This window comes from Solanum stenotomum, chromosome 3, assembly GCF_019186545.1.
Source record: "Solanum stenotomum isolate F172 chromosome 3, ASM1918654v1, whole genome shotgun sequence".
In the NCBI taxonomy this organism is placed as follows: Eukaryota; Viridiplantae; Streptophyta; class Magnoliopsida; order Solanales; family Solanaceae; genus Solanum; species Solanum stenotomum.
In genome coordinates this window covers 1,479,800-1,492,429 of record NC_064284.1, presented here as the reverse complement: position 1 = coordinate 1,492,429, position 12,630 = coordinate 1,479,800, and the positions used below count along the sequence as shown (strand labels likewise).

The 12,630-nt window shown below is 34.5% G+C and overlaps 1 protein-coding gene across 1 annotated transcript; it reads left to right on the top strand.

Annotated features, from left to right (window-relative positions):
• The first annotated feature begins 4,705 nt into the window (after nucleotides 1-4,705).
• On the top strand, nucleotides 4,706-12,603 carry LOC125860995 (chaperonin CPN60-like 2, mitochondrial). Its single transcript, XM_049541060.1, has 18 exons — nucleotides 4,706-4,875; nucleotides 4,975-4,996; nucleotides 5,167-5,298; nucleotides 5,954-6,113; nucleotides 6,354-6,529; nucleotides 7,224-7,319; nucleotides 7,411-7,515; nucleotides 7,871-7,957; nucleotides 8,730-8,819; nucleotides 9,901-9,981; nucleotides 10,060-10,128; nucleotides 10,215-10,292; nucleotides 10,616-10,711; nucleotides 10,794-10,893; nucleotides 10,963-11,066; nucleotides 11,160-11,265; nucleotides 12,034-12,112; nucleotides 12,192-12,603. The coding sequence occupies exons 1-18, from the start codon at nucleotides 4,838-4,840 to the stop codon at nucleotides 12,292-12,294; spliced, it is 1,722 nt and encodes a 573-aa protein (XP_049397017.1). The 5' UTR covers nucleotides 4,706-4,837; the 3' UTR covers nucleotides 12,295-12,603.
• Nucleotides 12,604-12,630: the final 27 nt, after the last annotated feature.

Here is a 12,630-nt window from a genome sequence, read left to right as displayed (position 1 = left end):
ATAGTTTTAGTTCTTACACTTTCTCCTCAATATATTTATTAATCTACTATTACAAATTCAAAGAAGACTTTTGTTTTTAAGAGACAAAATTGAAATTATATGATCTTTTGTTGTTTTGGAATTATACAAGATCTTTATATTTTCAAGTAATGTTATTTTTGGCTGATTTTTTTTTTTTGCATTTTAGACAAGATTGAAATTATATAATCTTTAATTGTTTTGGAATTAAATATCTTTATATTTTCAAGTAGTGTTATTTTTTATTGAAAAATAGAACTTCTTGCAATTTAGACAAGATTAGAATTATATAATCTTTAATTTATTGAAATTATAATATCTTTATATTTTTTTTAGTAGTGTCATTTTTGGCTTAATTTTTTTTTTTTTACATTTTACACCTTATCTTCTTAATTTTTACACTTCCTCCCTGGCATATTAATCCTATTGCAAAATTAAAAAGTTTTTGTTTTCAAGAGATAAAATTGGAAGTATATGATCATTAAGTTTTGGAGTTATTTGATCATTTTGTTTTCAAGTGGTGGCGTCTTTGAGTAGAAAAGATTAAATTTTAAAATTTGGGTGTGCGTTATGAAGTTAAAGAACTGAGTTTGATGGACATTACAAAGCAAAAATATTGAATATGGTGCAATTTGCATCCGTAATCATGTATTTTTTTTTCCAATTTGCATCCTATCGTGTTAGATCTTACATTTTTTCTTTAATATATTGATCTTATTATGAAATTAAAAAAGTATTTCTTTTCAAACGACAAAATTAAAATTGTATGATTTTTATTTTATTTTAATAAATTTGAAACTAGAAAATCCAAGCGTTTGGAAGTCAAAAGCGATTGATTTTTTTTTTTTTTTAAAAAAGCATATTTAGAAAGTTTTACCAAACAAACATGCTAAAAGTATTTACATATTTTAGACTATTGTTTTGCACCAAGTAATCCTTACCTACCATTTTCGCATTTTGACATTTTAAAATAGAGGGAAAATGCATAAGTACCCCCAGCCTATGTTCGAAATTCTAGAGATACACCTAATCTTTACTACGGTTCTATTACTCCCCCGAACTTATTTTATATGTAATATTCTACCCCTTTTTGGCCTACGTGGTACTATCTTGTGGGCCCAGCTCATGTTGACAAAATTTTCAAGGATAGTGCCACGTAGGCCGAAAAGGGATAGAATATTATAGATAAATTAAGTTCGGGGGTAATAGGACCTTAGTAAAGGTTAGGTGTGTCTTTGGGATTTCGGGTATAGGTTGGGGGTACTTATGCATTTTCCCTAAAATATATTTTAAAAAAGATTTGTCAAACAAAACTTTTTTAATTATCGATATTTAATTATTTAAAAACACTTTCCTGAAATTTTACTAACTTGAACATATAGTTCATATTGGGCACTTTCGATCCCCCACATTCACCCCGCCTAACCCGTGTAATTAATATTATAAAGACATTATATATTGGTTTGACATTAGACAAGTAAATGTTCTATTCTTATTTTTTTATATTAATTCAAAATATTATCTGAAATTAAATATTATAAAATTGAAAACTTTTTGAGGAAACACATCTCCATTTTCTTATTAAAGAAGGAATTTCTGGAGTTTCAAGAATATCACATAAGTATCAACATTGATTTCGATAAAATGATATCTCATTTGAGTATATCAAAAATTCAAATATTCAAATTAAATAGAGGGGAAAAGGATAAATATGCCTTCGAATTATCGTAAATGGTATGTCAATACCCTTCGTTATACTTTAAGGTTGTATATACCCTTACCGTTAATATTTTGGATTGTGTATACCCTTGCGACTAACGGCTAAACACGTGACTTCGTCTCAACGATTGACCCGATTTTTTCTTCTTTTTTATTACCCAAAAATTTAAAAAAACCGCCCCATTTCTATTTTAAACCCACACGAAACCTTTTTTGAAATAGTTCGAATAATCGCTGTCTCCGACCCTACTCCGCTACGATGGAACACTTGTGTTATAATACAGTTAGAGAGAAGATGGAGCACCAGGACAATGAATACGATGATGAACATGAGCACAAGGTTTGCACTACTCACATGTCTGGAAACTCCAATCCCAATTTAAATTAAGAAATACCTCTTGATCCTTACAGTGTCAAGCCTGATACACTCTCATTACACTATTTTTTACTTCTTTTCTTTTGTTTTAGAAAAAGGATTAAATGAATCTGTCATTGATGAGTGGATCAAAAAAGAAGAAGAAGAAAGACATAGTTCGAATATATTTGAACAAAGCTACGCAATCAAATTCAAAGCCATTCCAACAATAACAAATTTAGGTTGTTTGATTCATGAAATCCCGTTTAGCGGAGATGATGGAGCATCATCAGATCTACTCCCTCACAAAAATTCAACTGATTATCCCTTGCAATTTAACAAAGAAAACGATGGAGAAGCTTTGAGAATTTTCGGCGATGCACCGTCGCAAGGCATTTTGGCCAATTTCTTGACAAGTTCGTGAAGTTTTGATCTTTGGGGTTTATTCCCTACCTTTTTATCTTCTACATCAAGAAATTTCGGTTCACTCAAACAGCTTGAACTCCGATAGACCATTATTGGTCGTCAACGACAATTTTCCAGCGGTCTTAACGGAGAGAGGTCAATGCCAAGCTGGGCACCTCTCCAAGGCAGACACAACCCACAAAAAATCATTGCATTTCATCGAGAGAAACTCTACAAATCTCATTTCTAATGATTCAAATGTTTGTGTGAACTTCGGAGAAGAAGAAGGCGACGACAGCGGTGGCGGTGGCCAATCACAAAATTAACTTGATGGTTTTGTGCGCAATCACCCATGAACTCTAAAACACAAAGACAATGGCTAATGTTAGTGATTTTTTTTATTTGTGCAACAATTTTTTGAGAATTAAAGAAGAAAAGATAATGGACAATTAGCACTGTTTGAAGGGAATTATTATGGAAGATGGGTTTTAATTCGGGTTATGGATGGGTTAGGGAAGATGGGTATTTTTTTTTTATTTCGGATTAAAAAAATAAATATTAGGTAAATTATTGAGATGTAGCCACGTGTCCAGCCGTAGTCTCAAGGTATACACAACCTAAAATATTGACGATAAGGGTAAATACAACCTTAAAGTATAACAAAGGATATTGACATATAATTTACGATAATTCGGGGATATATTTGTCATTTTCCCTTAAATAGAAGTCCTAAAATCTCTTAGAGAGCAAGGAGAGGGACAACCATACCAAATTAGCACAATAAAAAAGTGCTCACTTGAATTTTTTTTTATATATATTTGACTTTGTTTTTGAGTAGCTATCAATTAGATTAACAACCAAACGATAGGGCAAAGAGATGAGTTTGTTTGACTAATTAGTAATCTGTGATCTTGAAACGAAAATAGGTGTTAGCTCACGAGTTTCTCATAAATAGGACTTTACTCGTTTTTTTCACTTTGTACATACTTTTTTTTTTTGTGAAAGCAAACATCTTCAATTTCTATTTCTAATTATAAATATAAACAACCAACATTATAAGCAAATAAAATATTTCCTTTTTTGAGTTTATAAATATTGTTTTTTAAAAAGGGAGCAAATCAACCATGAGACGAGGAAAACAAGAGTTTTTGGCCAAAATCATCCTTAAATTACATCCTTAAAGTATCATTCTTTGCAGAAAATATCCTTCAAGTATTTAAAAGTGAACAATTTTCATCCTTTTGTTAGATATCGTCAAAAACTAAGCGATCCTACTGATCAGTTCATGTGATTATCAACAAATGTTTTCCTGCAAAATTTCATTACCTACAAGTTCCTGAAAAAAATATTTAAAATCTTAGACACCATTGCCTACTGAAACAAAAAATGTTTGGAAGGTGTGAGGATACACGATATGCTTTTTGTCTCATTTAGTAACGGAAATAAGCTGAACTTAATTATCTTTACCTTTTTCAAAGCAAAACTATATTTAGATCAATAAATTTTTGGGCCAATCTAATATTGAGTGATCAAAATATTGATTATGTCTCGCATTTGAGTTTCATTCTACATTATTAGAAGCGGAAGTCTCGAACAAATACCGCTTCTAGCATATTCAATTGAGATGAAACATATTTCAACTAATAATATTTTTAATATCAAATTACATGAAAAATAAATGAAAAAAACTGTCCAATTAACAGATTTTGCATAATTCTATACTCAATTACCGAAAAAGTTCACAATAGTATTTTTGGGATGGCCAAGTGGTTTGGACTTAGGAGTTGGAACTTCCATGTTGGAGGTCTCAAGTTCAAACCCCCTTATGATTACAAAGGGATAACTTGATTTTTGTGGGATCTGTTAGTTTTCTGATAAATTCAAGTAGAAGGATGAAAATCGTTCACTTTTAAATATTTGGAAGGATGTTTTTTGCTAAGAATGATACTTTAAGGATGTAGTTTAATAAATTCAAGTATTAGGATGAAAATCGTCCACTTTTAAATAATTGAAGGATGTTTTCTGCTAAGAATGATATTTAAGGCTATAGTTTAAATTTGGGATATAGTTTAAATGATTTTGGCCAAAAACTCAGAAAACAACCATACATACAAGAATATTTTAAAAATATTTTATTGTAACCAAATTTGAAAAAAATAGTGCTAAAATAATTAAAAATAAATTTAGAATTAAGAGAAAAGGAATTCTTAAACCATAAACCCTACAGAAAGCATTTTAACACTAAGCAGAGAGAACGTGGAGAATTCCCTGTCAAGTCTGCTACTTCCGGCAGGTCCATTCTCCCATTTCCTCTCACTTTCACACTGTTCGCTTGGGGCAATGTTCAGAGCTGCTGCAGCTGTTGCTTCATCAATCAGGTATTTACTATTTTGTCGCAATTTTGCTTCTCAAACACTTTCCCGATTCATTACACGGAACACGAAGTTCACTAACACTTAAACATTGCTTATTGTCAGGTCCTCAACTTCCAGGAAATTGGTAAAAATCCATTCTAGTATGATTGTAATTGGAATATTTTATTATATTCTCGATAATACTCGGTGTAATTTTGACTTTGGGGACTAGAATTTGTTTCAGAAGAATTGATTGAGTCAATGGGATGTATTTCATTTATGGCTGATTTAATTGATTTTTGATTTGTGGTAAAGGTTTCTAGTAGGATTATTTCTAGCAGAAATTATGCTGCCAAGGATATCAGTTTTGGTAGCCACGCACGGTTAGCTATGCTACAGGGGGTTAATGAGCTTGCAGAAGCTGTAAAAGTCACTATGGGACCAAAGGTAATTAGGATTTATGTTATGCATCTCTTGATCTGTTGCTTATAGAATTGGTCACTGATATTGTATACTAGGAAGACAATTTGAATATGATCTTAATATTAATTGGAAAAAGGAAACTAACTAATCAGAGATGTTACCAATATGAAATGTATGATACTGATTATGGAGCTTCACATTCCCCTTTTGGTTTTTACACTCTCTTACATTTATACTCAATATGAACACTTGACGAGGAACACATTCATATACTTGAAAATGTTTCTTGTTTTGGAGTACTTGGTGAAGAACAAAGCCATATTGGGCAGAACACGATAGACTTTTGAGTTTCAGTTTTCAGCAGTGATTTGTGGAGGAAACTTTTCGAACGTTCCTTTTTATTCACAGACCCAAAAAAGGATGCAAAAAGGTGCTTACTTAGGTTACCAATTTTAATTTATTGGGTAAAAGATGTTATAGCACTAGAGGATGCTAGGATTTCAGTTATCTCCATCACCATTTTCTTCTGAAAGGTTCAACATGCTGTAAATGACTTTTCCTCTAGATTTAAATGAATAATAGCTCGATTATTGCATTTCACAAGGTCTCTTGATTGAAAAGAATAACTTGAGTCATCATCATACTGAAGACAATTCTTCGTCTTTTTGACACAATCCAGGGACGTAACGTGATTATAGAGAAAAGCCCCGGGAATCCCAAGGTCACAAAAGATGGTGTCACTGTAGCCAAAAGCATCAACTTTAAGGAAAAGGCAAAGAATGTGGGAGCTGATCTTGTGAAGCAGGTTGCTAATGCTACTAATTCAGTTGCTGGAGATGGTAAGATCTCAACTTTGGATTAGCTTATTTGTGAATCATAATAAATTTGTTAACTTGCAGTAGATATTTTTCCATGGTAAAGGAACTTTTTATATTCATTGCTCTCTCTTTCCTGAAAAGAGATCTTTAGTGATATCACAGTTTTGAATCTTTGAGGTGCACTTTTTGAGTACGATGGTTGTAGCTTGTGGGGTCAAGCTTTTCACAAATTTGTCTAAATTGAATGTCATGTGGCAACAGGTACCACCTGTGCAACTGTGCTTACTCAGGCAATTTTCACAGAAGGTTGCAAAGCTGTTGCTGCAGGTGTAAGCGTGATGGATTTGCGTAATGGTATTAACATGGCAATTGATGCTGTTGTTGCTGACTTGAAGAGCAGAGCAGTCATGATTAGCACTCCGGAGGAGATTACACAGGTGAAGGGTTAATGGAGATTCGGACCAACTTGTATCATGCTATGGACAAACACATCAATCAATCAATCAATAGACTAACCCCAAATGCTAACTACTTGTGATATGGGATACCAAACTAGATGGGGCTGTGGAGAAACACACAAGTCATAATCTGAACATTATTTAAGCCTGCTTTCTGCAAGTCATAATTCAGTTTCAGACAAAACCACTTCACCAGACTGCTCCCACCAGTCGATATTTCTTTCCCATTTTCAATTTTCTGGTTCAAGTTGTGGTTTTGGTTCTTCATTTTGCCAAACTGACTTGTCAACTGGGAAAAAATCATCTTTCTGAAAATACGATGAGATACTTTTTTCTCTTTCCATAATTTTTTTGTTGCTGCTTTCGTTTTCCCTTTTTACATTTTCCTTTTACTTGAGAGAACAATGCCTTCATTTTCTTTTCCTTACGTTGGAGCTAAAACCAGGTCTTTACAAGTTATGATCAACAATGATGCTGTAATTCAAATTTAACTGCATGACATGTGAAGCGAACTAGTTTACGAACACCTGTAAATTTGTGCATTCCTTATAACTTATGTAAGAAGACTTATTGAAGGCTAGTGCTGTTAACTGAGAAAACAAATTTGGAGTTCTTACATGTCCCCCCCCCCTAAATGGTCCCCCTTTTGAGGATGATATCTTACTTCGCATAGGTGGGTACTATATCTGCAAATGGTGAACGTGAAATTGGGGAAATAATTGCTCGAGCCATGGAAAAAGTTGGGAAGGAAGGAGTTATTACTGTTGCGGTAAGTATTACTGATATTAGTGTTTCTGATACAAATGCACTGACAACTATTTAAGCTTGAAATTGAAATCTCATATATTTTGAATTAACAGGATGGAAATACCTTAGATAATGTTTTGGAAGTGGTGGAAGGAATGAAGCTTGGCCGTGGTTATATATCTCCTTATTTTGTCACGGACGAGAAGACTCAAAAATGTGTATGTAATGTTTCTACTACTGAGAATTTTCTTAATTGGGGACTTGGGAGGTTTAGATGTTTAAGTGTAGACTGAAATTTCTAAAAAATGTCTGGTCAGTGGCTTGTTCATGTAGAGCAATCGCTTAATGATGTAGATGCTAGAAACTTTCATTATTACTGCAGAAGAACCTTCTCATTATCTTCCCCAAATCTTTCCATTTCATAGTGGCAATTGGCAACATTTCCTGATTTGTTCCTAACTTGCAAGTCAGAAAGTAGTTCTGTCAGCTAATGCATATGGGACGCAACTATCTCTATATCTTGTATCAACCTATAAAGTTCATAACATGATATTATGACTTGCATGTAAACAGGAATTGGAAAATCCATTGATCCTTATTCATGACAAGAAAATCTCAGATTTGAACTCGCTTGTGCGGATATTGGAGCTTGCTCTTAAGGTAATTAGTATCTTCTAAGAGCTTATGTTTGCATGTTTTTTTTGGATAACTGATCTTATTTCACCAACACTCATGACACATGTCTTTTCCTTTTTCTTCTTCTTTTCTGGGATAAAGGAGAGCTTTATTGATTAAAAAAAAAGCAAAGAAATATGACGCTTTAAAAAAGGGAAAAGGGTTTGAAAAATACTCCAACTTTGGCCGAAATTGCTGTTACGATACCAAACTTTATGGAGGACCTTTTACCCCCTTGCACTATTTAATAGTGTATTTTAAAGGTATATGTGCCCACGTGGACACGTTAATATTTATAATGATGCAATATTTATGATGTCCACGTGGGCACCTATATACCTTTAAAATACACTATAAAATAGTGCAGGGGGTAAAAGGTCCTTTCCAATGTTCGGTATTGTTACAACAATTTCGGTCAAAGTTCAGATATATTCCAGACCTTTTTCCCTTTAAAAAAACAGTTATAATTCACCATGGTGAGGAGAAAAAGACCTGGTAAGAAAATGGCAAATGCTGAAAAAACAGCTTAATGAACCATTTTATAAAGGGAGCTTTCCTGCCATGTTGCATGACTGTAAGTGCCACATTCCAGAGAGGCTGTTACTTTGTTAGGACAAAATATGTCTGTGTAAGACTGTAAGTTACAAATGTTGAATAATAGCTGCAGAAGTAAATACCTGTGAAAATGGAAAGGAATTGTTCTATTGCAATAAATGTACAATAATCATCGCAATATTGTTTTCTATCTATATTGTAGAGAAGGAGGCCTCTGTTAATCGTTGCTGAAGATGTGGAAAGTGATGCATTAGCTATGCTTATCCTAAACAAGCATCGTGCTGGGATTAAGGTATTGAATTCTCTAATTGTTTTTGTTTTTTATTATCATGTTTCAGCATATAAATTTGAGGATCATTTTCCTGTGTGTTTTGTAATTAATCCCCATGCTCATACCCAGAATGTCTTTTATTTTCAAGTTACTTGTAGGTTTTCTATTTAATGCTGTCTTTTTGGGGTTAATAGAAGAGCCAACTTTGGCCTAGTTTTCGTTTTTTATTATACTGTTTCAGCATATAAATTTGAGGATCATTAGTCTGCACATTTTTGCAATTACTCCCTGTTGATTAGATAAGATAAGTGATAATATTAACCATGGGAACGGAAACACCTGTATACACTAGATCTGGTTATGGCTGATTTGAAGAAGTCGGTTTCCGAAAAAGCCATTGAGGCTTTCTCCCAAGGGGGAGATGGTGTCCTTCGATACCAAGGTCAGTTATGTGTCCCGAATGTTGATGAGTATACCAAAAAGTAGAGAGAATCTACGTCAAAGCATGGTTCTCTATAAAAGACACCCAAACATCTATACAAGAGGGAACTACAAGGGTGCACCAAAAAGTAGTCAAAGGACAAAAAAGGCTATTTCTCAAGTGTGCAAACTCATTTTCGATCACCTCAAAAGCTCTCATATTTCTCTCGTTCCATATAACACACATAAGAGCTAATGGATCAACCTTCCATGCGTTTTGCCTTCTACATCAACGTCTTCCAGCCCAACTGTGCAGAACATCTCTAACGGTACCCGTTATTACCCATTGTACACCAAATTAATTCAAAAGCACCCTCCACAAACTCGATGCCACTCTGTAATGCCCTAATAAGATGATCAACTTCTTCACCCGAATACTCGCACATAAAGCATGAGCTAACATGAGTGATATTTCTCTTCCTTAAGTTCTCAGCTGTCAGAATCACTCCCCTCTCTGGGCCCCAGGGATCCAGATCGAAAGATATGGAAAAGGAATCTCCTCTCTCACGAGCAAGCTCTGATAGAGAGCTTTGACAGTAAACAAACCATTGCTCCTCAAGGTTGTGCCTGATTTGCTTGTAGAGTAACTTCCTGTTGATACCCAGAATTTCATGTATTTTAGGTATGTGCCATTAAAGCTCCTGGTTTTGGGGATAATAGAAGAGCCAACTTGGAGGACCTAGCAGTTCTTACTGGAGGAGAGGTAAGATACCCGTTTCATGCCTTAATTTATTGTTGGTTTATCACTATAGTTTCAAATTCTTAATGTTTGGTTGTACAGGTCATTAGTGAAGAACGTGGTTTGGATCTGAACAAAGTTCAATTTGATATGCTTGGTACTGCCAAAAAGGTTCATATATTCACTATTCAGTATTATTTTGCATCAATTTGAAGTGTTATATACATGCATAATATACAACTCATTTTTTTGAGCAGGTTACTGTTTCCCTTGATGACACCCTAGTTCTGCATGGAGCTGGGGACAAAAAGCTAATTGAAGAAAGGTGTGAGCAGGTAGAGATGCTTTATCCCTTTCTTTCATTTTATTGTATTTTGAAAATTACTGTGGGTGTTGAACCTATTTCCTTTTGTCTCTAGTCTCCTACTTTGTCATACCTTCGAAGAGCTGAGATGTCATTCTGTCATATATTTTGTATTTTCCCGTTGAATGAATTTACTCTGTTTTTATTTCAAATTCTTATGTGGAAAGTCTGAATTCCTTGTGGGCATATCTGGAATAAAGAGTCATTAATTTTGTAGAGTTTTTTGGTTAGTGTCATTGAAAGTGCATGTTTCCCCGGTGAGTAAACACTGACAAGTTGTGCATCTCTGAACAGCTAAGGATAGCCAAGGAAAAAAGTAGTGCCATGTTTGATAAGGAGAAAGCTCAAGAGCGTTTGTCAAAGCTATCTGGTGGTGTTGCTGTTTTCAAGGTATATTCCTCAGGGTTTGAGCATCCTCTGTTTGCATTTAGTTACACTCTCTGCGTCCTAATTGGATTGTACACTATTTCAGGTCGGTGGGGCCAGTGAGGCGGAAGTTGGGGAAAGGAAAGATAGGGTTACAGATGCCTTAAATGCAACAAGGGCTGCTGTGGAAGAGGGCATTGTTCCAGGTAGGTTATTTTGTTTAATGAATTGTCTCTTCTTCTGTTGACCTGAAAAACACAATGTTGTTTCCTTAGGTGGTGGTGTTGCTCTCCTATATGCAACCAAATGTCTAAAAGGCCTTCAGACTGCAAATGATGGCCAAAAAAGGGGAGTTGAGATCATTGAGAATGCTCTCAAGGTTCACATCACCTAGACTATCTTCTTTTTGTACTAGTTTCTCTCCAATTGGTTAGTTTCTGTTTTGACATGGGAATTATTTGCCACTTCACAGGCACCTACTTTTACAATAGCTTCAAATGCTGGCGCAGACGGTGCCTTGGTTGTAGGCAAGCTCTTAGAACAAGATGATCTGAATCTAGGATATGATGCAGCTAAAGGTTTGTTCTCTCACATCTCTTTAACTCAGTTTGTCTGATCGCATTGTGGAAGTGTTGCCTAATATTCGTGAAATGAATTTGTTTGGTTAACTATTTATATATGAAAACAATATCTATTTGTTCTACCTAAATGGTAGCTTCATTTATATTGGATCTTCAAGACACATTAAATAAAATTCACCTTTCTCTCTCTCTGAGTGAATGACTCAGTTGGGAGTGCAAACCATTTAATCTTTGAGTTGATTTCCAGCATCAGATAAATTTTTTTTTGGAGATTGTAATTGTACATTCAGAAACTATAGAAACTGGACTTTAAATTATTCTAGAACTCTTTAAAGGAAGTTGTAAATAAAAAGTTGTTTCAAAATTATACTTGTCGCATCTGAAATGGGACATCAGAAGTCAGAACTGCTATATCCTAATTGTAGAGAACTTCCCCCTAAACTTTATACTACCTGGGAAGAGTTCATTTCTTAGTTCTTGGGAACAGTACATTTATGGAATTTTAGTTTGTCTGTTGTCTGTGCATATAGTGTCTTTTTCCAGAAAATGCCCTCTCTGAAAGAGTTGCAATCTGACAGCTGCATCTACTTTTTTGTTGCTAAATTTTCACGCTGTTCTAATATATGATTGAGAAATCTATATGTATGCTTCTTAATGGGCATAGAGTACTTAAAACAGCTATATCAAGTTTTATTATGGTTCAATTAGCTGCTATTAACTCGTATTTCTGTACAAACACATGTTCGTTCTCTTTTGCTTAAGCAGGTACGTACCTACACATGGTGAAGGCTGGAATTATTGATCCCGTAAAAGTAGTTAGAACAGCATTAGTGGATGCTGCCAGGTAAGGATCATAACATGTTCCAGTAACATTGGATAAATCTCTCACTTATATTAACAGAGACTGGCAATATATACTGCAGCATCTCTTTGCTATTGACGACGACTGAGGCTGCCATTGTGGACCGTCAAGGAGAGAAAAACCCACTTGCAAACCGTATGCCAAACATGGGTGGTATGTACTAATTTAGAGAACACAGATGAAGCGGTTGATGATCGTGCTGTGGCTGTGTGAGGAAGCGATCCTAAGGCTTTTCACGCATGGTCCCTTCACCTAAGTTTTAGTTTTTTGATCTTAAATGGTTTCTTAGTAATTGATTAGGAAGTTATGTGAATTCACCACAAACATTGAAGAAATTGTTAATTATCCCAATTCCCAGTGTATTAAAAGTTTTTGTATGGGATTACTGGATAACTCAGGTCTCATTGACCTCTTACTAGCCATGCCCAGAAAGAAAATAATTCGCTGCTACTATTTATTTGCAGCGTGTATTATTTGATGGAATGAAATTATACCAAAAC